The 25,406-nt window shown below is 44.4% G+C and overlaps 2 protein-coding genes across 2 annotated transcripts in view; both read right to left on the bottom strand.

Moving 5' to 3' along the window:
- The window catches only part of LOC142768880 (uncharacterized), a 24,481-nt gene extending 4,604 nt beyond the window's left edge, over window positions 1–19,877 (bottom strand). Inside the window, exons 1-3 of the mRNA XM_075871345.1 lie at window positions 19,840–19,877; window positions 19,655–19,734; window positions 3,034–3,306 (exon numbers count right to left, since the gene is read on the bottom strand). Of these exons, the coding sequence (XP_075727460.1) occupies window positions 3,034–3,298 (265 nt within the window). The 5' untranslated portion in view covers window positions 3,299–3,306; window positions 19,655–19,734; window positions 19,840–19,877. The remainder of the gene's footprint in view (window positions 1–3,033; window positions 3,307–19,654; window positions 19,735–19,839) is intronic.
- Window positions 7,761–8,970, bottom strand: LOC119177805 (E3 ubiquitin-protein ligase PPP1R11). The gene has a single exon (XM_075871337.1). It carries the CDS (start codon window positions 8,607–8,609, stop codon window positions 8,154–8,156), a length of 456 nt encoding a protein of 151 aa, XP_075727452.1. The 5' UTR covers window positions 8,610–8,970; the 3' UTR covers window positions 7,761–8,153.
- Window positions 19,878–25,406: the final 5,529 nt, after the last annotated feature.

Genomic DNA, 25,406 nt, shown 5'->3' with positions numbered 1-25,406 from the left:
AAGGAAATAACTTTCAAGAGGTCATACAGTGGCTAAGCGCAGTCCTGAAACACAAATGTGGGAGTGGAAAGATACCACTTAAAAAATCAATAATTCCGAATGGTATCCGGAGATCCCGAGTAGCATTTGCTTATATATAGGGACACTAAATAAAAGGAGAAAAAAGATATTTTTTGGGATGAGTAAATAACATTTTACAATACCGAAACCACAAATGTTTTCGCGAGAAGACGCTTGGTAAAGGAGGAAACGCAGAGAAAGAAAATGCTGGGGGTGACGCTAATTTACAGTTTTGGTACCAACAAGCTGTGACGTCACAGAGTAATTTCTAATCGACAACAAGTGCACTGTCCCCTGACAGAGCCATACGCTTAACATACCAAGATTCACAAAATTTAGTTGAATAAATTTGGCCGAACTGCGAAAAAATTAACATAGAGGAATTCGTTACATCACACTGTCATTCACAGGCAGAGATTTCAGTGTCAAATTGAAAAAAATTAGTATTTGACCAAAATTTTCATGAAATTCATGACAGTAGCTTTTTTCCGAAATAATAATTTATCAGCCTAAAATTGATTCATTTTTTTTATGAAGTCTCTTTAAATATGCATGAACTTTGTGTTCACATTGGCCTCGACTGTACACGCGGGCTGAAGTGATGCGGCTCTCTTCGAGCATGTACTTACGCACTACTTTGGTCCCTTAAAGAGAAAGAGGTTTGCCCTTGAAACTATAGAGATATGATTGGTTAAAAAGCGAGTACACGTTTGGTGCACAATACGTCTCACTAATTAAAGATGCAGCATTGCTGTTGGTGGCTGCTCTGTGCCAACTTATTTATTTGAGAGCCCATATGGCAACGAAAGTTTCAGGTTGGCTATAGCTATACTTTCTAGGTGCACAGAACTTCTATTTTTGAAAATTTAGCAGCCGTTTTTTATATTATTTGCAGACAAAATAAATTATTTCGGAAATAAATACGTTGTTAAATTTACAAGTCAGTTGCGCAGACAGGATCGAGTGTAGTCTCAAATCGATTTAGACTGGTTAAGTATTCTTTGAAGAAGTTACGCATTAAATAAATATGCTTGCCTACTATATGTGATGAAAATGAAGATCGAAGTTTCCCGTGTTTCATTGCTCGTTCGAACCTCGGCGCCCAAACCTCGACGCGATTTTTTTTCGAGGAGCTTTGCATGTTTTGCTTTGCATGTTTTGCTTTTTCGAGGAGCTTTGCATGTCCGTCTATATGAAAGTGGCGGTGCGCATTTCGATGGGATAAGAATTCACAGGCACGAGAGAGTCAGCAACTTCCAGAGTAGTCCTGGACTTGGTGTGAACAATATTCCTGTTGCCTCAGAGTAAAAGTGGACCCAGAGACGTCTGTAATGCCCTTTTCTTCCAACTGTATGCGCTTCAGGGAACCCACTCCGCCATTGATCAAGCCATCGCGCCCGCCTATGTCTAAGCAAAGGATGAATGGCTTGTCTAAACAAAGTACATGTTTTGCTCAAGAATGTTTCTTAAGTCCATTGATAGTAAGCCAGTAGTAAATAGTAGCCAGTGGTAAATACGTAGCTCGCCATCAGAGAGGTGGACATGTATGAGCGGCGTGGCCTATTTAGTTAATGCGACGCACTGAGGAGCGAGGTGTCACTGGTTGGGTGTCTTGGATTTTTTAAAAGACGACAGTTTTTCTTGGGATACTTCGACGCAGAAGTCTTGGTCTGTCTATGTGTCCTCTCTGCTTTTCTGTCTGTTACCCGATTCAGTAGAATGGCGAAAGTTTAACCCCTTCCTAAGTGACCAGCAATTTTCATCTGGTTTCAGTGCTCCTACGCGCTGACATTGTCAATCAAAAAACGAATACTATACGCATTATTATCCACAGGGGTCCCAGACTAGGGACTCCTCCTAGAGTTTATACAGGGTCGGCCCTTACGGCCGCCCCTATATCTCACTTGTAAATAGTTTCAACTAATGTTTTTCACCACCACCACAAGGAGACACCATGCTCCATGGAGGCGACGCTCATCGAAGCGGGAGAGGCAACGACCTTGAGAGCGTGCCCAACGCGAGCTCTTCGCGCCATCTCGCTACTCATGACGAAAACGCGCGGAAATCGCGAAGCTCTGAGGACCTCCAAACTATATATGGCGTAGATAAATAGCTTGCCGTTAACGTTCTTGACAACGCGTACCCTCCGTGATCTAGTAATTAGCACTGCATGCGGAAGAACCAGTCAATGGTTCGACGCCCCGGGGCATAATTGTTGCTTCTCATGTTTTTTTTCTTTGCACTTTCTTAGCATAGGTTTCAAAACGTCATATCCGTGAGGGAAATACGTTAGCGGAACAGTGGCGGACCCCGGCATAAAACACTTTCATGTTAAAATCAACTGTGACAAGCCGGCCGTCTGGCTGGGACAGATATCCTAGACCTAAAAAAATACATTATCGCCTTCAGATCCACTATAAACGGTAACTCTTTGCGATAATGTGATATACTATTGAAACCAGGACATGAAATGGTGAAATGCGTCGTTTGACCTGCGTTCGAATTTATTTGAAGGATGGTGTGATATGGTAGGATGGTAGGAGGTGAATGCGAAAGTGTTGCCGTGAGTCGTCGTTCAACATTTTACTTTTTTACGCTTCCTTTCGAGTTTTCAGGTTTGTGTGTACCAAACGTTTCTTATTTACAACCGATTTCGCGTTTACTCGAATTTTCTGTTCGGTTGTAAAACAAAAGTGTCTCTGAAATGAAGCTCGACTAACCAAAGTTCGTTTTAGTTCGCAATAATCGATAATTTTCCATAAACAGTGTCCTTTATAACGAGGTTCAACCGTGTTTCAGTTCTCACATTCGTGTAACTGAAGCACCCAAACTGAACATTACTGATGCCAAGCGATAAGTAGTTCACTATAGTAGTTGTCAAGCTTTCGTGCAGTCCTTAGCCCAAAGGGCCATTGAGGAAAAGCATCGAGCATGACCAGAGGGAATGCAGAGCTCGTATCGTCCGAGTCTCACCCTGTACGTAGGCGATGCCCAGGGCGAAGGACAAGCCCAGGGCCACCACGAAGAGGATGCAGAAGGCGCAGAAGCAGGCGTCCGAGCACGACACGAAGTACGGCGGAGAACCGGCCTGCTGCTGCTCGTCCGTGCTCACGCCGCCGGGACCCGCGACCAGGGCGTTTCCGACGTTCGCAGCCGCTGACGAAGAGCGCGCCGGCAGAGGCGCTTCGAGCACGGACCGGCTACTAGACGCAGACCCAGCACCCCTGGTATCGGCCATTGCGTCACCTGTATACAAAGAGCCAAGGCTTGTGCGAGCCCTGTCAGAGTAATACACTAGGGACGAACTCGCAGAGCTACCCTTTCGAAAGAACGTTTCCTTATTGGTCAGCAGGATTCGCCAATGATACGTCCTGCAACGTGCAGTATACTAATCGTATAAGATGTGTTTGTGATCACGGGCATTAAATCTATTCGTTTTGGGCTAATCATACCCGGCTTTCCTGGTACTAGTGCGTGGTCTACATCCGCGTGATAACGCGTGCGATATATGATTGCAAGGAGGGTCTGCACGCATCAATTCTGGCTAGCTCCTCTTCCCATTCAGGCAATACGGGTAAGTTGAGAGGCAATGGCGTTAATAAAAAAAATCGCAAGAGAGACGTACGCGTGTGTACCATGGCGGCCATTTTGTTATCATAAATATAGGCTTTATTTTTTATAACCTAAACATTATAATTAAGTTTTCACATAAATTAAAAGGAAAATGAGCCTGAACAGTCAGTAGGTGACAAAGCTAATTCTTGTGTGTAACGCGCAGAATATTTCTAGCAATTTCATCGAAATTAAACCATCCCATAAAAATACTTGCACTTTTTTTGTTAGAACGCGTTAAGTCACTGTTCTTCGTTAACTTCTGCAGCTCTGGTCCCAATCTTGTATGACTTCCGACCTCCCACAATTCACCTTTGGAATCTTCCTTATAAAGCGTAGTTTTGTTCAGCTTTGATATTTACAACTATATTATACCAATCGCATTCATACCTCATTTAGAACAGCTTCCGCCAAATCGTCCACATAAACAAATAACGGTAGATCATCGGGGATTACTTACCATGCGCTTCGAAGCCCCCCATAATAAACATTTGCCGCACGTCAGAAGTATTCCCTCGTGTAGCACTTCAGAAAGCATGCGCAAGCTATGCAGTGCATTTTGAAACGAAACACAGATTTCGCTACTGCACTTCGTTTCTGCTCATTGGAGGAGCTCCGATTTTGTCGATTTTAGGAAAACGATGCTGTAGTTTACTGTCAAGCAATTCAAATACAAGGGGATCCAGACCCGCTATATTTTACGCCATGGCCGAGAGGCATAGTTTAACAAGAATCGAAGGACACTATAGTTTGACGTAAACACGCGCAGTGGTTTCGCGCTTTACTTGTATGCAAAAGACACGGCTGTCGTTGGAAGGCTTACTTTTATACTGCTGCTGAAAATTCAGGGGTAGTCGCACTGTACGTAGCTCTCACGTGTGAATCATTTCCCCTGAAGAACATGTTTAATACCAATACGAGCGAACAACGGCCATTCAGCGGACGCACAGACGCAACGAATCGGCCCCTTCATGACACCACACATAAATACACCCAAGCGGCAAGCTAAGAGCCCAAAGATCGACATGCCTTAAGGCGAAGCTGAGTGGTGGAATGCGCGTCAAGTTGAGATCAAAATGGCATGCTTACAAGGGAAGGTTTTTCGCAGTGATAATCGGCTACCGACTTGATGCCTTCTTCGTCTTCTTAACACGCCAAGCTCTGGCCTCGCGCACATGGGCTGGATATTGTTGCTGTTGTTGTTTTCCTCTGGACATAGCTCATATACGATGGAGGGTTGTTTCGTTTTTCCTTACAGTCCTGGCGTAACCCACCTTGAGGGATCGGCTATGAAACGAATGGTAGCTTTCTTTAGAAATGAAAGTGTTATAAGAGCCAGATACGTTTAGATATGAATGGTTTACAGGTGAACTCATTGGTAAAACATGGATTAAAAATAAAATAAATGAAAAAAAGTAAAAAATCTAAAACCGCCAAGCTAGTGTGGTTGAAAATTTAAGGACCATATGCAGATGATAAAACCGAAAATTGAGGTACTTGAACAAGAACGCTACGGGGGAGCCCTTCTCCGTACAAAAGCAGCAGCGTGTGCGACGGAAGAGACGACCATACAGCGAGTGCTTGGAATCAAGAAATTACATGCACATTGCCACCATATCTAAGTAATTAAGCCACGCCGGTACTTGAAAGCTGCGCGCGCTAGGTGGTGATAGTCAAGGCTGCAGCCAACCCTCCCCCCCCCCCCTCAAATTTTTTTTCGCTACGACATAGAAAGCAAATGATGATTTCAACGGGATGCCCTCATACGAAAAAAATTTCTCGCTACGCACCCGCTGATAGTTAAACTCGACAGTTTGCAGGTTTCGGAGCTCCCTCAATGATTGATTGATTTGTGGGGTTTAACGTCCCAAAACCACCATATGAATATGAGAGACGCCGTAGTGGAGGGCTCCGGAAATTTCAACCACCTGGGATTCTTGAACGTGCCCCCAAATCTGAGCACACGGGCCTACAACATTTTCGCCTCCATCGGAAATGGGCTACTTATCCATCGGCTACTTATCCGCAGGTCACGGGATCGAATCCCGCCGCAGCCGGGATTCGATCCCGCGACCTGCGGATAAGTAGCCGAATACCTTAGCCCCTATAGGGGCTAAGGTACTCTGGCTTTGCCGCGGTGGTCTATAGACCACCGCGGCGGGGCCGGAGCTTTCTCAAACTGAAACTGAGAGTGGTCGGTGATGAGGAGCCTGTAACAGTACGAGTGAGCCAACTCATGAGTGTGTTAGTCTCGAATTGACTTCTTTGACAATGTCGTCAATGCTCTTTAACACCAATATCTTACTTAATCGGTGCTATTCTTGGCGCTGTTTCACATATATTATCTTCTACAACGATTACCGAGTGCTTGCAAATCAGCAAGGTCATTTTTCTTGAAAAAAGAGATACCATAAGGTATATTTATCAAGAACTTTCATCAAAGACTTGGTGGGGGTGGAGGTCAAGGCAACACCCTACGTAAATCGCGCCTCTGATGAATAAATAATAAAACTGTATATGAACGACAATGCTTTGTCGTACGTGTAAGTATAAACGTCAATCCAGGCAAGGCTGATAGTAATGCTGAAGATGACTAGACAGGACCTTACGTTGTCAGATTTAAGAGGAATTCCGAGTTACTGAAGAAATATATTTTGTGCCTTAAACTCATTTAGACTCCCAAAACTTTCCTGAGCCAAACTCACTCGAACTCACACTCACAAAAAAGTTTTCTTCGACGGAACTCACTCGGACTGAGACTCACGAAAATATTACTCACCCGTACGCACTCAGACTCAAACTCACGGCTCAATTTGAGTCTGTGCGAGTCCGAGTAAGTCAACTCATGAGTCAACCGACCTATACGGTCATGACTAACAGGCGTCCTGCAACCCAGTGCAGTAGGAAAAAAAACAAAAAAAATGTCAAAGCTTTGCCGCAAAGGCGAAGCAATGAACGCGATAGCAACAAATTGGAAGGTCACGCGCAGAATGGCAAGCAGATAGAAACGTGTCCCATGTTTCTCACGCACAAACGAACGAAATGTACTCAAAGGTATAGATGAAAGTGAATACGTATCTCAGTTGTTACTTTGCTGTGTCTGAAGAGCGCTGTGTCTCCTTTAATCCCCTCATTCCTTCCCCCAGTGCAGGGTAGCAAACCGGACGTGCATCTGGTTGACCTTCCTGTCTTTCATTTCTTCCCTTCCTCCTTCTCCTCCTCCTCCTCCTCCTGCAGAGCGCGCCATTTTCGCAAACGGAGACTGTGCAACGATTGCAGTGACCATAGTGCGCCCCGTAACAAGAACAGAATCGTTCCAGTGCAAGCCCAACACCAGCCAAGACCTATGATCCTCCCCCCCCCCCCCCGCCAGATAAGGGCGCGCGAGAGATCAATCATTCTCCTCCTCTACGCGGGCCAAAGTACGCGTGAGAGATGAGAGCCGCCGCGCGCTCATTGCGCCATCTTGCTGATAATGCTGAAAACACGATAGTTCCCCCTGAGATACCCGCCAGCAGCGGTAAGTGGTAGATATAAGTAGCTCTATAAGATACAATGAGATATTCCTCGGTTAACCTCCCTGCCTTTTCTTGCATCTTTATCTCTCTCTCTATCTCCTCGGTGGCTCCGTGGTTAATGCCTCACATTCACGACGTGTAGGTTCCACGTTCGCTTCCGCGCGCCAGAGTCTTTTTTCTATTTTTTCTTTCTTGCATTTTGATATATACAGATACGTATATATATGCGGCGCATGACATCGATGCTGACGCCAGCGGCGAAATCCTGCCGAGAGTGTCCATATATTTACTATAACAATAAAAATGCGAGGCTCAAGCTTTTTGTGTCCGTACCCGCTTTCAAGTACAAATCAAGCTTACGCTAATACCGACTGTCAAAACGAATGAGCATGGCTTAGTCACCATGTTGCGATGAAGTGCGATTCGGAAACTGAAGTTTTTTTTTTTTTCATCATTGTGAGTCAGCCATGTTTCAGAAACACATATGATTGAACAAGATTGGAGGATGTAAGACAGTAACAAAGACAGTAACATAAGGTAATTGTAAAAATGTTCGCCAAGACTACGTGATTTGACATGAATCCCAGAATGATAATTATTCGAAAAGCAGGATTGAATTTCGCTAATGGAAATGTGCAGTCTCAGAAAGCAATTTGGCAGAAACGGGCTCTAGTGCGTGCTTTCTTTGTCAACACGACTAGCACTTCTTAGGATGCGCCTCCGTGTGCCATGAACTGGCTCAGCAGCAGAGGCTCATCAGCGTCGTTCGCGCTCTTCTTGGCCCTGGCCTCCTTGTGTCCGCGGCAGTGGGTGCAGTCGTCTGCCTCGCTGTCCGGCGAGCTCTCTCCGAATTCGCGCTGCTTTTCGAAGATGCAGCAGCACTTGGACTTGCGTTTGTTCGTGTTCTCGTTGTCGACCGTGTCGGCGTCCCAAGTGACGTGGCGTCTCGAGGCAGGCGGGGTGTCAGTCGCCTGAGACGGCGCCTTCGGGCGTCGTCTCTGTGGTCGCCGTCAAGATCGCGCTGCCAGCAGCAGGATTCATGTGGTGATGGCTCGAGGCAGGCGGAGCGTCTTCGATGCCACCTTCGGGCGTTGTCTCTGTGGTCGCCGTCATGACCGCACTGACAGCAGGCCTCTTGTTCTTCTGCCTGCGCTCGACATGGCATCGGCAGTGCTCCAAGTCTTCTTGCTCGCTATCACTCGAACTCTCGCCGAACTTGCGCGGCTTGACGTACACGCAGCAGCAGTTCGACCTGAGCCGGTTCAAGTGTTCGTTGTCGACGGTGTCCTCCCTCCAGGTGACGTGGCGCCTGCTTCTGGGCGACGGCTTCCTGAGCCTGAGCACGACTCGGGCGCCGCTGGGAGCCTCGGTCTCTGAAACTTCGGCGGCATGCGCTTTCGTTTGCGAGATGGTCGCCATTTTATACTCTGCCGCAGCCCCTTTTAGACAGGGAGGAACTCGAACGCACAGTGTGTTCCGCGGAGCAGTCAAAAGCGACGCGTCACTACAGACTGCTGACACACCTGTTTTGTTCAATGGACTTGCAGTGACGATGCTATGGAAGAGGTGTCTTTCCCAGGTATCGGATAATGGAGTCCGCGCTGATCTTCGTCCAATGCTAGAAGCAGTAGCCCTCTTTTCCTCAGTCCCCGCCGTCGCCGAAATCTCTATAGTTGCGATTAGCGACGGCTTTCAACTTGACCCAACGTACTAATGGTGCCACACAGGCGCTCATCGCGACGACGAAGACGAAATTGCACAATTCGCAATCGTGGGTTCATCAGTTCTAGTGGATGGCGGACGCGATGGGGATGCCACTGATGCCGCTTCTTTCCTCTTCGACGACGCCACAGTAAAAGAAGAAACCCAAGGAAGCCCGAGAAGGTAGCATATATTAAAGAAGGTAGTGTGAGTGGTCTTGATGTGTCATTCCATAGTCTTGGATAACGCCTGTTAGCAGAATAATAATTAATTATGTCTCAAAGACAAATCATGTCAGCTAATAGCTGACTTGTCAGAACTAAAAAATTATTTAATGCGCTCTGGCTCTCAATCGTAATTTAGGCTGCTGTTCCAGTAGTTTTAAGTGAGCGAAAGGCATCTCTCGAAAACCGAGTTCCGAGACTTATCTAATATAAAACATTTTTCGTTCGTGAGTAGGAACATGCGAAATATCGCGCTCTTACAAAGCGCCTCAGATTCCCTTTGTACAGTAGACTTGTTACATAAAAAAAAGTTTCATTTTTTTACACCAGTCAGACTGTGTAATCTGTTGTCCAGCCTTCAGAAAGTAAAAAAAAAACACAGCATATCCACGTAGTGAATTATGATGAGAGCGCGAAGCTCCGGAGGTACATCGGTGACTCACGAATCCTCCCTAAATCTTGCCCTGTCGATTATCATGTAAATATGGCGAGCACGCGCTGCAGCCGTTTGATGTTGATGACGTCAGATGGATGGCGCTCACCCACAGAGGGGGATCAGCCAAGAACCGGGCGGGAGGATACCTAAATGAAACTAAAATCAAACTAAAGCCAATCTGAAAAAGTAGTTTAGAGATAATACTACCAATAAACAAAAATGTTTGCTGAATAAGCGGTCAAACCATCTCTTGTTTTTGACAGAGCCGTTTTCTGAGCCCTCCTATCCGCCGCCTTGTCTTCATCGCTCGCACTCGAAGCACACAGACTGCCGGCGAAAGAGAAATCGCGCCAAGAGCGAACGCGGTCTCCTATATGACACGAGAGCACGCATCGGAGTAGAGCGATCGCCACATCATGACCCAAGCGGAGAAAATGATGATGATGATGATGATGAAAAACGACGACGATGATGATGATGATGATGATCCTTGGATCATTGGCCCCAACCCACTCTGGGGGATCGGCCATGAGTCGGGCGGATCATACATACTGGATTTATGATTAATATTTAGAAAGATCTAAAACAATTTTGAAATAGTTTTTAATGCAACTTTAACTATGATATCCTTTACCCCCGTTTCTTCCCTAATCCACTCTGCTCCCTTCTTGTCTCTTAAGCCTACACCTACCATTTTTCTTTCTATTGCTCGCTGCGTCGTCCTCAATTTAAGCTGAACCCTCTTTGTAAGTCTCCAGGTTTCTGCTCCGTAGCCAAGTACCGGCAAGATACAGCTGTTACACATCTTTCTCTTGAGGGATAGTGGCAATCTACCTGTAATAATTTGAGAGTGCTTGCCAAATGTGCTCCACCCCATTCTTAGTCTTCTAGTTACTTCAATCTCGTGGTTCGGCTCCGCGGTTATTATGTGCCCTAAGTAAACATAGTCTTTTACAACTTGAAGTGCACTATTACCTATCTCGAAGCGCTGCTCTCTTCCGAGGTTGTTGTACATTACTTTCGTTTTCTGCAGATTCATTTTAAGACCTACCTTTCTGCTCTCCTTGTCTAACTCCGTAATCATGAGTTGCAATTCGTCCCCCTGAGTTACTCAGCAATGCAATGTCATCGGCGAAGCGCAGGTTACTAAGGTACTCTCCATTAACTCTTATCCCTAACTGTTCCCATTCTATAGGCTTCTGAAAACCTCCTGTAAGCACGCGGTAAATAGCATTGGGGAGATTGCGTCCCTCTGCCTTACACCCTTTTTTATTGGTATTCTGTTGCTTTCTTTATGAAGCACTATGGTAGTAGTTGATCCCCTGTAGTTTTCTTCCCGGATGTTTATATATACTTCATCGACGCCCTGATTCCGCAGTGTCTGCATGACGGCTGATATTTCTACTGAATCAAACGCCTTCTCGTAATCTATGAAGGCAATGTATGGTGGTTGGTTATATTCTGAGCATTTCTCTATTACCTGATTGATAGTATGAATGTGGTCATTGTTGAGTAGCCTGTTCGAAATCCTGCTTGTTCCTTTGGTTGATTTAATTCTAATGTTTTCTTTACTCTGTTAGCAATTACCTTTGTAAATAGCTCGTATACTACAGATAGCAAGATAATCGGCCTGTAATTCTTCAAGTACTTGTCATCTCCTTTTTTATGTATTAAGATGATGCTAGCATTCTTCCAAGACCGTGGTATTCTTTCTGTCAGGAGACACCTCATAAACAGGGTGGCTAGTTTTTCTAACACAATCTGTCCTCCATCTTTCAGTAGATCTGATGTTACCCAATCTTCGCCAGCAGCTTTGCCTCTTTGTATGCTCTCCAAGGCTTTTCTGACTTCTTCTATCATTACTGGTGGGGTGTCATCTGGGTTACTGGTAGTTCTTATAGTATTAAAGTCGTGGTTGTCCCGGCTACTGTACAGATCTCTGTAAAACTCCTCTGATATATTAACTATCCTATCCATATCGGTAGTTATTTTGCCTTCTTTGTCTCTTAGTGCATACATCCGATTTTTGCCCATCCCAAGTTTCCTCCGTTTTTCACAGCGTGTTCAATTCTCTCCATGTTATACCTTATTCTTACATCAAAGAGTATAGGACACCAAAGTCTGTCTCTGAGGCCAGTTGTCCGCAAAAAGCGCAGCAAAGCTTTCAAAGCCTCTTGGGCCAAGGATGTGCTCGGCCAATGACCCAGAATCCTTTGTTCCGACAAAGGCCGATCATCCAGTCTATCCAGAGCTGCAGTCAGTCCTTGTCTTGGCGCGTTGAAATGGGTGCACTCACATAGAAGGTGCGTGGTGGTTTCTTCGCAGCTGCAGTAAGTGCGATGCAGAACAGCTTGCCATTCCAATGAGATAGGAGTATGCGTTCATGAAGGCCACTCGAAGCCACAGGCGGCATAGAAGAGACTCCCCAGCTCGAGATATCCCTGAGGGAAGAAGAAGCTGCAGATCGGGATCCAACTTATGCAAGCGCGCGTTTGTGAATCCTGTCCAGTTCCACTGTACCAGCGTGAGGTCGCGTGCAAGCGAACGAAGTCTTGTAGTTGCGTCGGTTCTTGAGAACGGGATGGCTTTGTATTGGGTAGCGTCGTGTGCAGATCTAGCGGCCTCATCTGCACGGACATTGCCATGTATACCATGACCTGGTATCCACTGATACACTATATTGTGCTGTTTCTCGATTGCTTTGTGATGAAGAAGTCTTATTTCAGTTTTACTGCATCTATGTGAGCCAGAAAATTCAGTTTTCTGACAAATGTGACACCTAAAAATGTTTGTTCTTGTATTATCATCATAGTCATATTGTTTAATGTAAGCACTGAGTCAGGCAATAGACCTCTTTTTAATGTAAACACAACAACAACAGTCTTTTGTGTGAACAATCGAAAACCATTTTTGTCAGCCCAATGTGTCAATTTATTTATGGTAATTTGAAGCTTCCTCTCTCAGGTTGATAGGTTAGAGGCACGAGAAGCGATTTGGAGATCATCTACATATAGAGAGTGAATTATTGTGTGGTATTATGGTCATCATGCGGATTAAGGTGTTTCATTAAAGGGAAGAAGGGACAGCCATGTCGTCGGTCTCATTTCGTTACACCGAGTACTAGCAGTGCGAGTGCCGCAGTGCCATCGTCATCTAGATAACGCTCCCAGAACTACGAGGATGCCGGGATCGTCTACGCCTTAAGGAGCTTCGCCCTAACAATAAACTTGCAGGTAGCTTGACCATCGCCTTTAGGAGTAAAGCGTGATAGCGTAATAAAGCCTCGTGCGTGATTGCCTTCAACCCTGCGCAAGGAAAGAAATGTTTATTTATTTAGTTTACTCAGAAAATACTGCAGGCTAAGGATAGCCCAGACAGGAGTGGGGTAGGTACAGTATGAGGATATGACCAAGCAAAGGAAAATATATAGGAGGAACAAACTAACAGGTAATTATACAACACATTATGGTACAAGATCTAAGTTACTTCAAAAGAATTTTCGGTACACCTTAACATGTTTCCAGATTAAAAAAATGTGATGTGGTAGTTCGTTCTATTCTGTTAATGTGCGAGGAAAGAAAGAGTATTTGAAATTGTTAGTTCGAGCAAAGATAGGAGTGAATTTTTATGAATGATATCGTCTAGTTGGACGCGAAGATAACGGAGGAAGAATATTTGATAGCTCAAGTACACTTTTTTTTTTGCTGGATAGATAGAAAAGAAGTTGTAGTCTTGCAATTTACCTGCGACATTCTAGAGCTTGAATTTTGTTATTATGCATTAGTTCAGTTGGGGAATCAGATCGGCGAAATCGACTGAAGATAAAGCGGACGGCTAACCTTTGGATTTTCTTTAGATTGTTAATATCTCTTTTAGTATGCGGATCCCACACCTCACATGCATATTCCAAACCAGACCTGATTATTGTATTATAAGCTACAAGTTTAGTACTGGGTGGAGAACTACTGAGTCTATATGTCTTAGCATGCCTAATTTCCTACGTGCAGATGAACAAATCTTTTCAAAGTGAGAAGACCAAGTTAGTTTGTTAGTGATTGTTACGCCAAGATATTTGTAACTTTCTGTTAGTAAAATTGGGGTCTCTTTTATACTGTACGGGTAAATAAACGGCTGTTTCCTGTTAGTGATGCGCATGCATGAACATAGTTTTTTCATTCCCCAGCGGTCACACCACGCAGATATGGCTTCGGCAGATTGGTGCAGCGTTATCTGATCATTTAAAGAGTTGATTGAACGGAATAACATACAATCATCGGCAAATAGGCGGATTTATACACCTTGCTTAGCACATGTTGTAATATATTTAATATAAATAAGAAAAAGCAAAGGCCCAAGGACACTTCCCTGGGGAACACCGGAGTTAACAGGGAGATGGTTAGAATAAACACCGTTTATGTCAGCAAACTGTGTACGTCAACTTAAATATGATTCAACCCATTTAACAATTGTAGAGGGAAAACCTACCAAATTATACTTGTAAATTAGTTTGGAGTGCGGTATTGAATCAAATGCCTTGCTGAAGTCAAGGAAAATTACATCGGTTTGGCCCGATTTATCTAGTACTGAGGAGAATGAATGGACACAAGAAATTAATTGGGTAGTTGTAGAAAGACCTTTATAGAAGCTGTGCTGGAATGGCGTTAGAACATTTCGCGCGTCTAAAAAATTTCATCATGTAATTTGAAATGATGTGCTCCAGCAGTTTACAACACCTGCTTGTAAGGGATATCGGCCTATAATTGGTTACGAGGAGATTATTTCTTTTTTTTTTTTTTGAAAATTGGTATTACTCGAGCGATGCGCCAATCTGCGGGTACAATGCCTTGTGATAAGGATAAGCGAAATATTTTAACAAGAAAGCGGTAAAGTGATTCAGCGTAACGACGCAAAAATACATTAGGTATGTTATCTGGACCACAAGAAGATTTTGTTTTAATGTTTAGAAGCATATGAAAGATACCGTCGAACGTTATGAAGTCGGGGTCGATTTCTGCGCAGTTTCCACTGGCAATGTCGAACACGCGTGGGTTAGAAAAAACAGAGTGAAAGTACCGGTTGAATTCTGTTGCAATTTTCGCCTCATCTCGAGTAATTTGATTGCCGAGCAAAATGCAGTTGGAATTTTTTTATTAGTCTTTATGTAGTGCCAAAACTTGGCGGGATCGCTTTTAAGGAGTCGCGGTAATTTTAATGAATAGAACGCGTGCTCAGTGCTAGACCGTATTTTTTCTGAAAGGGTTCCTTTTAATTTTTGAAACAAAGAACCCTGTGACTTTCGTTTTCTCATCCGCTTAATTTTCCGCGCTATATGAATAATTTCTCTTGTTATCCACGGATTTTTAGAGGATTGTTTTTTAAGTTTGTTCAGGATGAAATTTTCGATAAAATAGCAACAGACTGACCAGAAAGTACTCCAAAGGCAGTTGACATCAATACCAGTAAAGCGAGCAAAGGCTAAATCAAGGTAATCAAGAACTGATTCATCATTTGCTTTACTAAAATTTTTAAACACTCTTTTGTTTACAGGATTTTTTTCCGCTCGACTGACTACACTGCATGTGAAGAGAACTAGCTTTTGGTCAGACAGACCATCATCGATAGATACGTGTACATCAGAAAGGCATTTGCTCTGGAATACAAGGTCAAGAGCAGATGCTGTCTGTTCCTGTATGCGTGTTGGCATGCTCACTGCTTGGTTTAGATCACACGCCAACATCATATCAAATACAACCTGATCACTGGAACATGCGGAACTTAATTTGGACCAATTAATGTTCGGCAGACTAAAATCACCCGCAATTATAAGACGGCAATCGGAGTATTTGACAGTAAAGTTGTGGAGTTTGCTAAGAAAATCAGCATCAGAAGAAGGAGGGCGGTAAACGGCAATTAAAATAAAGGAATTTCCAAAGGTGTTACATTTCAGGCATACGCTTTCATGCTCTTCTATTTCTTCTAAGGGGGTAACAGTCACGTGGGTGCTACAAATGACAGCGACGCCTACTCCACGTGTATACACCTATCTCTTCTATATATTTTATAATTTTGAGGAACGATTTCGGCATCATCGATGCCTTCGTGAAGCCAAGTTTCCGTGACTACGGTGATGTGGGGACAGTATGTTAACAGTGTATTTTCGAGTTCAACTGTTTTATTAAGAATGCTTCGGGCGTTGATATTAATAAGGTGCAAGGTATTATTTAGCAGAGAAGTATTCGGTCATGAGTTTTTGTGGGCTGCAATGTAGCTACTAAATTAGGAGGAGGGATCGTTTGAACTTTCCCGCGCCTGTTAGTGCTGTCATCCCACATATACGTGTCGTCATCGATCCGCAGCTTATCAAGCAAGAGATACGGTTTCTTTCCGTTCGCTTTATCTATCTTGGCGCTGTCCCGTAACAGTTTACGCCTATGGAGCATGCAGTGAGAGTAATCATTTTGAATAAACACGTCGGTACCTTTAAGCTTCTTCGCGTTCTTTTGTATTTCTTGCTTTTCATTATAATCCTGGAGGTACAAAATTACGGGACGGTTTCAGTTTTTCTTCCAAGCCTATGTATGCGGCCAATTGAACTACATTTAACTTGAAGTTTTTTGCCAAACAGTTCATTCACTAATTCTTTAAGTCATCTTCCGTTTCATTTACCTTTTCTGCGAGGCCATAAATGACTAGATTGTAACGGCAGCTACGGTCTTCGATATCGACAAGCTTGGCTGACGTGTCAGCTATACGGAAGATTTTATTTGGTTTAAGTTTGAATCAACCTGATCAATTTTACTTGCTGATTGAGTCATTACTGTGACAAGGTTTTCAAGTGCAGACATATTGTCGGTTATTAATGCAAGCACACTCTTTTGGGATGTCTGTCCGTTCTTCAAATCACTTATATTTTTCAGGATGACGTCCTGTTGCTCCAAGATTTTGATGAGCATTTTGATTACCTCGGGAGCGGGATTTGTTTCGACGTCGCCACAAAGAATGAGCTTGCAGACATGGAAACAGTCATGCATTATGCATATGCAAGTGTGTGGGCATGGTACAACAAGAAGACACCTATTATTTGATCGTACCGAGCTACATTCGTTACTAACCTGGATAACGAAACGGACAGACATGGTCAGCGTTGCAGTTCGGTTCACTTCGCCATGCCCACCAAAGTGGAACCGTTACAGGCCGCCGTTTATACTCTTCGCCGACGATGACGTCACAGAGAATAACGCCACGGGGCGGTCAGCGAGAGGCAGACTGTACAACACGTGCGCGTAACATAGGCCGTTTCAAACTGTCCCAGAATGTCTACTGCTAAGTGTTTAGAAAAGTGTTCACCTTGGACGGCTGAAATTTTGTTTCAAAGAACAGCACCAAGAAAACTCTGGTATGCAAAAGGAAAGGATAAAATGTGTCAATAAAGTTTTCAGAAAAGATAAAAAATTATGATTATTTACACGTGAGTAAAGAGTTGTTGCTCCTGACCAACATTAGACACCTATGGTACTACTTCACATGGAATTATAGCAGTAGCCGACTTATAGCAGTAGGCGACTGCAATAAGGTGTAGATGCACGTTGCCCCGTCCAAGATTAAGACGCAAATTTACATCTAAATATCTGGCTTACACCTATAGGTGTAAGCTACTAGACTTTTGGTCAGTATCCCAGAGTATACTTTCTACTGACCAGAAATCAAATAGCTTTGAAAAAATATTTCAAAGCTAGAGCAGAGAACTTTCCTTCTCGTTTTGTATAAAAAAGTGATCTCTCCAGATTAATTATTTTAATTCAAGGGCAACAAGCCACGCTGACATTTTTTTCTAAAGATGAAGCTTCCTTTTCTAATGCCGGGCAGATCGGTGCGCCTGTTCTGGGAGTGACGTAGACCGGCTCATGACGATAATAATTTCTTTTTCCTCCACACCCCTCACGAAGAACATTGAATGTAACAGATCAGCATACTGTAAATCACTACTAACGTATCTTCCCATATCTGCTTACATTCCCGTATAAGCCCAGTATTGCTCGTGAGCACCAACACATTTCGCATCAAAATTTCTGCCATGTAACTTGCGGCCACGCCAATCAGCGTGCTCATAAATCTTCCTGGGTCCCAAACCACCCCTGGGTTCCGAGCGGTACACAATGAAGTGGTGGACGACCAGTTGCAAACGACTGCGGTCATTAAAACTTCTCTTCCTCCTCCTCCGTCCCCCGCTCGACAACGATCCGCCCCTCGCTTATACCCTAGCAGTTCGGCTGCCGCCCCCATCTGAGTAGAAATAAACGAGTTTTAACCATTCGAGGTTGTCTTTGCCTTTTCACTACTATTCCAGGAGTACGTGTATGGGACGACGACAACCCGGGACATAACACTTCTACAATGTCTTTTGAGCCATTTTAACAGGTGTCGCAGTAGCTTCCTGCCCCGGCGTAGTCGAATAAATTTACTTCCGTGTGTGGAGCATCCTTTACCACCTGTCAGACGCTGCAACAAAACACAACAAAAAAGTGACGCTTGTATCCCTCCGTATTTGTTCAAAACTAAATACGCTCGGTATATATAGTCTTTGTCTCTTAGCACACAAAGCACCATAGAAATGGCACAGCAGGGTGTGCTTGCGGAAAAAAAAATTATCTTTAGGGTTGTTACCCCAGTGCACCAGCGGGCATCAAGGGTTTTTATGGTGCACACTTTGTATAGGGTGGACAGCTTATCACCCACTCATTATGCAATTTCATTGTTTTGACGCCTGGTGTGATTTTAGGGTTCTGCCACCTATTATTACATACGCTAAGGAAACTTTCCCCTACATGACATTCTTATAGCGTTATTTTTTTTTTCAGACCCCTTTTGAGCACTGTCATGACTCTTAGGTTGAAAACATACTATAGCCACGCAGAAAGCCTGTTTCGGTCCTCACTCGGACCCGAAAGTTTTTATTGGTTATTTCATTTGCATCTTCCATGGACTACTGCAGATGACGATTTTTCGCTCACAAACAACGACACCGTCACCTATGCTCTCACCGTAATTTCTGCGAAACGAGCTATTTAACGGTGTCGCTTTCAAATTTTGGCAGATCACTCACCTTTGTGGAAATCGGTTTCTTCCGAAGCAGTTAGCGAGAAAGCCTATGCTAGATTATTTTGGCCTTGAGCCAAGAGGTTGATCGACGGGCTCGAGTATTTAGGATCTAAAAACATTGGTTGTATTCACATTGTGAGCTTACCTACGATGCACGCAACTCGTGCGGTGTACAACGGGGGTATATATGTATACAACGTCTGCGTTCAAAGGGTAACCTACGGCCAGACGTAACGTCAGCCCTCGACGTTAGTATTGATGAAGCGACGTGTACTTTACGGTGCGATGATGCAAAAGTCATGCATCACTTTCGTCGAACGCAGGCCTCTCGTGCCTAGAATCTCGAGTTTTGGGTGAAACGGGATAAAAAACAGGGCAGGAACACTCGGAACACTTCGGAAAGCACAAGTACGAGCGTAGTCGTTAACGAGCGAGTATGCTAGAACCCGACGCTATACAGGTAAGTCTCCTTAATAGTACCTCAACAGCATACCACATGGTTAAGGAAGCACAGCAAATTACCAGAGAACTTATGGTGCCTATCATGTAGTAAGTAGAGCGAATACTTCCGCCGGTTATATGATAAACTAACATAATAATTAAGTTGTCACGCTGTCTTCTGGGACTGCTTGGGTCGTGGCAGAAAGCTGTAGCTTTCTGGGGTGGTGTTGTATGGCACGTAGAAGGGTAATAGTGCGCGACGTGATGCACTGATGTCAGCAGTAGAGGTCATTGACTGTAGGCGTCGGTGCCACAGACCATAAGGTGTACCGGATAGCAGACCTGATAATGACAAGCAATTGAGCATCTTTCCGACGAAGTGCCATGACATTTTTGTACCATATGTAGGAACAACTGCATACTCACATGTTTGAGTATATACTCACAACCAAATTTAATGCAACATTTGTACCCATTTGGCCAATCAGGTTTACAACTAACCAGTTTTGCAGCTAACGAAAGTTAAATGGCCGCGTCATGGTATAGGTATGCGTGGGACCTACCTCAAAAAGTGACCGCAGCTCAAAACTTTCTCGTTGAACCACGGAGCAGTTCCACGAGCTCTTCGTTGTTTAGGCTTGACCTGTGTGATTGGGAAGACGCATAACAGAAGTCAACGGCAAGCAGGCACAACCTAATTGAAGCGTAAGCAGCATGAGCTAAGCCGTCACCGCGTAACGGCACTCACTTGAGGAGAGCTTGACATAGCTGCCGGAGTGGTAGGGCACAAACGCTTGACATATACGCTAGCAAGAGGTATATATAGCCTCCCCAGACAATGTGATGGGACGGGTTGCTGACGGCCGTTCTTCTGTAACATTACACACAGCTGCTCGCTCATCCTTAGTGCGCCGTTGTCGCGATTCACCGCTGGTTTTCTAAGAATCTTACAGTTTTATTAGAACTGATATATGTCAGTGCCTGCTTTTAATAGAAGACGCCTTTCTTCCTTCTTGTACGTGTCTGCATACGATCGCAAGAATACGTGAATGATTGGACGGTGGTCGCAGGCACGTGCGCTCTGTGGGTGGGGATGAGGGAAGGGTTCAGAACAAAATGTAGCCGGTGCCTGAAGACATTTCTTCGAACTAAGATTTAATGTTACGACTCAACGAACGATGTTTAGCGAATGGGGCCGAACACGCAAGGTACAGTGTCAATTTTTATGAAAGGGAACACGGCGACGCGTGGCCCGCGCGCTTCGGCGGCTGCTGGCAGCGCGTTCAAGCGGAAGCGAGAACAACCACGGTCTCTTTTCGCGTCATCTCGCGGCGAGCAAAACAACCATTCGTTGCTCATATGAAACGGCAAGATCGCAACCCCTCCCCTTTCGAAGCGATTACCGGCTCTCGCGTAATCGAAGCTTGAAGGGGGACGGGGTCGCGATCTTGCCGCTGGTTCCATATCAGCAACGAATAGTTGTTTTGCTCGTCGCGAGATGGCGCGAAAAGAGACTGTGGTTGCTCTTGCTTCCGCTTGAACGCGCTGCAAGCAGCCGCCGGAGCACGCAGGCCACGCGCTCCCATGTTCCCTTTCATAAAAATTGACGCTCTACATTTATCATGACCCGCCTCTTTTTCAGTTCTCCCAGGACTTCTACACTCGCCCAAACGAAAAATATCAAAGGGTATCCGCTCCGATCGGGACGCTCTCGCGATGAGTATATGCTAACTTGCATCTCTCACAAGGTGCTGTGAGTCATAACTTAAAAGTAATGATCAAGAGGCAGTTACATGCTTTCCAAGTCAAAGTGATCCGGGGTAATGAGCCGTTTAGTTACGTTAGCTCGTTTCTGTGACGTCACGACGGAGGACAACTTGCAGCATCGGCGGCTCTCCACAACTGTCCTGTCTGTCCATCCGTCCTTCTTTCTGTCTGTCCGTCCTTCTTTCTGTCTGTCCGTCCTTACGTCTACACTAGGGCCACCTGCTGAGTGAGCCATAAAACTAGGCGGTCACGTACCACAACAGCTAGAGAGACAATCATGTACAGACCCACGGGTGTAGGAGCTTCGCCCCTAAAATTCGTTGCAAGTATTCGCTATCCCACGTCTGTATTTCTTCGTCCCTGTCTGTTTATTTAAACGATCAATTGTACTTAAGCATGGTGTACATGGCAACAAATAAAACCTTTGTGATGCAGCTGTGCCCCCTTCTCTTCATCCGCACGTGACGTCATTTCCAGCTCGCAAAGCGACTGACCACCATATTTGAGAACATCGAGTCGGGCAGGTGTTCCCTGGTCGGGCTGCGCGTGCAGCCGGTGTAGATTACCGATACGTCGAAGTTTGTCGGCGTGGTTTGACTCACTCTGAGCTACATAGGGAAAGAAAACGTACACGCGTTTTGCCCATCATGTACGTTGAAGAGCTCGTGGAGGTGACTCGGGTACGTCATCGAGCTAAAGACAAACAATGCATTCGTAAATATGTACTTTGTACCGAACGTGGATCTGCTGCCTGCCATGACACACGGCGATATATGGTGAATTATTTGGTGTATTCAACAAGTCAAGTCATATTGCAACAAATGAAGGCTTACAAGTCGCCGAGCGGCCACAACTACACTAATAGCACATGCAAGGAAAAAAAGCTTAGCTGCAAACTAAGCAGCTTAACTATCACAGCGTGTCGTTCTAAGTGGAGTATAGTTAACAACGCTCTTTCGAAGTAATTTCGTCTTTTTCCAAACCGTAGTACTCCGCACACATGGGCACCGACAAGAATTTGCCTTGAAGGGTGCGAAATTGTGTTGCATCGCGAGGGGGGAGGAGAGTGCTGGTGTTTGGAAGGCGCAATTAAATGCCCTTTGCACCCTGCTCCAGGCTCCATGGACGGCGTTCCCGCTACGACGTAGTCCAGCTTGCTCTTTCGTTCTTTTGCTGCGGTGAAAACGCGCAGATGCTGCGGCAGTAGTCCGGTCATAATGGACGCATGGCTCAGCTGGCAGTGGGCTCGATGCGCAGTCGGGGATCGCGTCGTTCACTATAATTTACGGGTTTTTCTCTGAAAGAGAACACGTTCACATATATATGTTGCACCGTTATGCCACCTAACTTTATATTCAAAGGGAAAAGCTAGTCTCTACATCACTGTGAATCATTCTGGAGAAGCAACGTAATCATATGTCAGTAAACGTGCTGAACCTGTGCGTTATCTCGAAAATACCTTCTTTGTCCGTGATGTGAAGACTGCAGACACGAATACGTGTTTCTCCTTTTAGATGAGAAGCATCCTAAGGTCGAACCCGGCCCCCGGTGTGCGGCGTGACCACCCTTAATTGCGCATGCGCCACCAGTGTAAGCGCTGTACCACCCGCTGCTTAGCGCCTACACATGGTTCATTTTAGCGGTAGATGGTGCAAGATTTTTTGTTTTTGTTTTTTCATGTCTTCTCCAATTAATGCGCGAGCCGGTCGCGAGCACGCTGCTACAAAGCTTTTTGGACATCCTTGTTCGCGCGCACTGATTTGTTGTAATCGCGGGCAAACTAAAAAATTTTAACGCGTGACTGTGCCTTGCCTTTTGAAGCAGAAGTTCTGCTTTTTTTTATGCAACCGAAAATAGCCGAAAAACACAACTCGCCACTGCAAAGCTCCCAACTATAGAATTACAAGCGTTCCTAAATATCGGGGCATTCGGTCCTCTCGTTTCCGGATGTGACGTCCGTGCAACCCATGTAAAATACACTATACATGGATATATGCTTTACCCTACCCTCCTCCTTTGCCTCATCACCCCCGCTTCGTTTCCAGTCCTTCACTCTTATTCGCGGCTATGCTATAATTTACTGTCCCCATCACCATCGTGCACTCCTCACCCTGACTTCTCTTTCCTGCCCCCTTTCGATACTGTACTATACAGGACTATGCGATGGTTTACCCTCTCCCTTCCTCTACTCCTGAACCTCACACAACTTTTATGCCCCATTGCTATATACATAATATTCATGGCTATTGTATCACATGTCAAGCAACACAATTAATATGACAGTCACATGAGACGACAGCACGTGCCCCTAAAGTGCTCCAGACTTCAAAGGTGAGGTGCCGCAGAATCCACACACGTTTTACCACAGCCAACCTTAGCGGCCAGGCCGATTCACCACCGATGGTGTTTGCACAAATAATTGTTGACACATTTTAATATGTATGTGGCTGTGGCATGCACGCCACCATAGGGCAGTGTCATATCGAGTAACTATTCTTAAAGGGACACTAAAGTCAAATAACAATTTACGTCAAAGTGAAATCTCAATGTATGACAACATCCCAAGCTAAAATATTATCAACAACAGTGCTCTACTTACAGAGAAAGTAAGGTGAATGCACAAGAACACAAGCGCTGCAGTAGGAAATTTCAAAAATGATCCCAATGACATCAGACAGGCCGCCTACAATTAACCACTAATAATCGATCTAACTGCACTAAATAAAGAACTTTCCTTGCATCAAGAGACACATTAAAATGCTGCTTGTTCATTTCTGTTTGATTCATAAAAAAAAGAACTGCAGTACGCTACTATAATGAATGGCACGAGTGGTTCAAAAATTCAATTTTCACATGATTACATGAGACAGGTGGTACCATCTAGCGGGGCGGCGTTCAAACAAAAGCGTTTGCAATCTCGAAGCCAATGGCGGGAAATTGATCAAGGGCTGTTGTTGCTGCTGGGGATCTTGCGCCTTTCAGTCTGCTGCTATTAGCGCAGTAAAGGCGGACAACATTATGCATGGCAAGAGTGACGCGAGACGGTCCGGTTGGTCCGCTTCTTGAGGCGGGTAATTTGAAGTGCACTAACTCGATATGGAGCACTAAAACGTGATTTTATTTCCAAATAGGCTCTTCCTCGCCACAAAATTAAGTAACACTACGAGGCTTCTGGATCGCCATTTCAACAATCAACGTCGACTTAATAGTTGGCTTTAGTGTTCCTTTAAATATCCCACCAAAAAAGCAGTGATGTGTTTCTGTCTGAAGTATATGAGTTTTAAATATTACAGATAAAAATACTCTGCAAATATAATATGAACTCAAGGTATGAGTGCCTCTTACCAAATGTTAACTATAAACAATCTATAACTACAGAAATTCTGGGAATGTAAAGATGATGCATGAAGACAGCAACAGCTTGAAAAGCAATAGATTTTTTCATTTGGAACATAAATATGTACACATACATACATCAAAGAGTCATCACACACACAATGATGATCAAATAAAGCCAGCATCGATCAAGGTAGCTCGCAGATGAAAGAGCTGTCCATTCCGCCACACGTTTGGCACTTCAGTACAAACCATACAAGACGCAGCATACCACCCATGACATCAGCACACACACACAAAAAAAGACTGAAACGTGAGAAAGTACAAAACATTAACAGTGCCAACGATGTATAATTTGAATGTTAGTATAGTCACAACCATCTTCAGTCCAGTCTACACTCATACGTACATACTTCTTTGTGTGACACTTCAAGCTTTCAGAGAACTATTACTAAACTTCTCAGCAGAAAAACTTCCGACAACTAACACAAGAGACGCGGACGAGGGCGTGTTAGTTAGTTGTCATGTTAGTTGTCGGAGGTTTTTGTGCTGAGAAGTTTAATAATAGATTACCAACTAGCCCAATCCCACACTTCACTTTAGAGAACACCCAGCATTTCCTGTGAAAATAAACAAACGAAAAAATCCTGACGATTTCTATTTTTTTTTTGCTATTATAACTTGTGTATTTTTGAAAGCCAAAGTAAACACCGAGCTGCCTTTTAAAGACTTGCAAAACAAAGCACGAGCATCCACACATGCATACACAAAGTAACCAGACACTTACAACAGCTTAAAAGTCGCAGTTACAACAATATTAACACACTGCTAACCTGAAATGCTTACTAAACCTATGCAAAGAATGAAGGTACACTAGCATTAAAGACGTTGCAAGTCCTAATAAATAGCGCGTCAAACACACATACTGCCTAAAATAGTTGACCTACGGCATCAGCCATGAACGCGGTAAAAACATAAGGCAGAATGGCTCGTACAACAGGCACGAAAAATGAGAAGAAAGCTCTAATTAGACAAGATTTTACAAATACAGTGATAGTGCTTTAGATTAATAAATAATCAAAATGTGAACTATACGACTAAGTGGCAAGATGCAGTTTTCTGCCAGCGTAAGTAAAGTCAATTAGAAAATGCCAAACTTGAAACAATGAACATCACTGCCAACTCATAAAAAGAAGTGGTTGCAACGAAAAA

Source organism: Rhipicephalus microplus, chromosome 1 (genome assembly GCF_043290135.1).
Source record: "Rhipicephalus microplus isolate Deutch F79 chromosome 1, USDA_Rmic, whole genome shotgun sequence".
NCBI classification, from domain to species: Eukaryota; Metazoa; Arthropoda; class Arachnida; order Ixodida; family Ixodidae; genus Rhipicephalus; species Rhipicephalus microplus.
Note: the sequence above shows the minus strand (reverse complement) of the source record. Positions and strands in the feature narration are given on the sequence as shown.

Bases quoted from the DNA above. Each gene is read 5' to 3' on its own strand.
- LOC119177805 (XM_075871337.1), bottom strand. From the start codon at position 8,609: ATGGCGACCATCTCGCAAACGAAAGCGCATGCCGCCGAAGTTTCAGAG.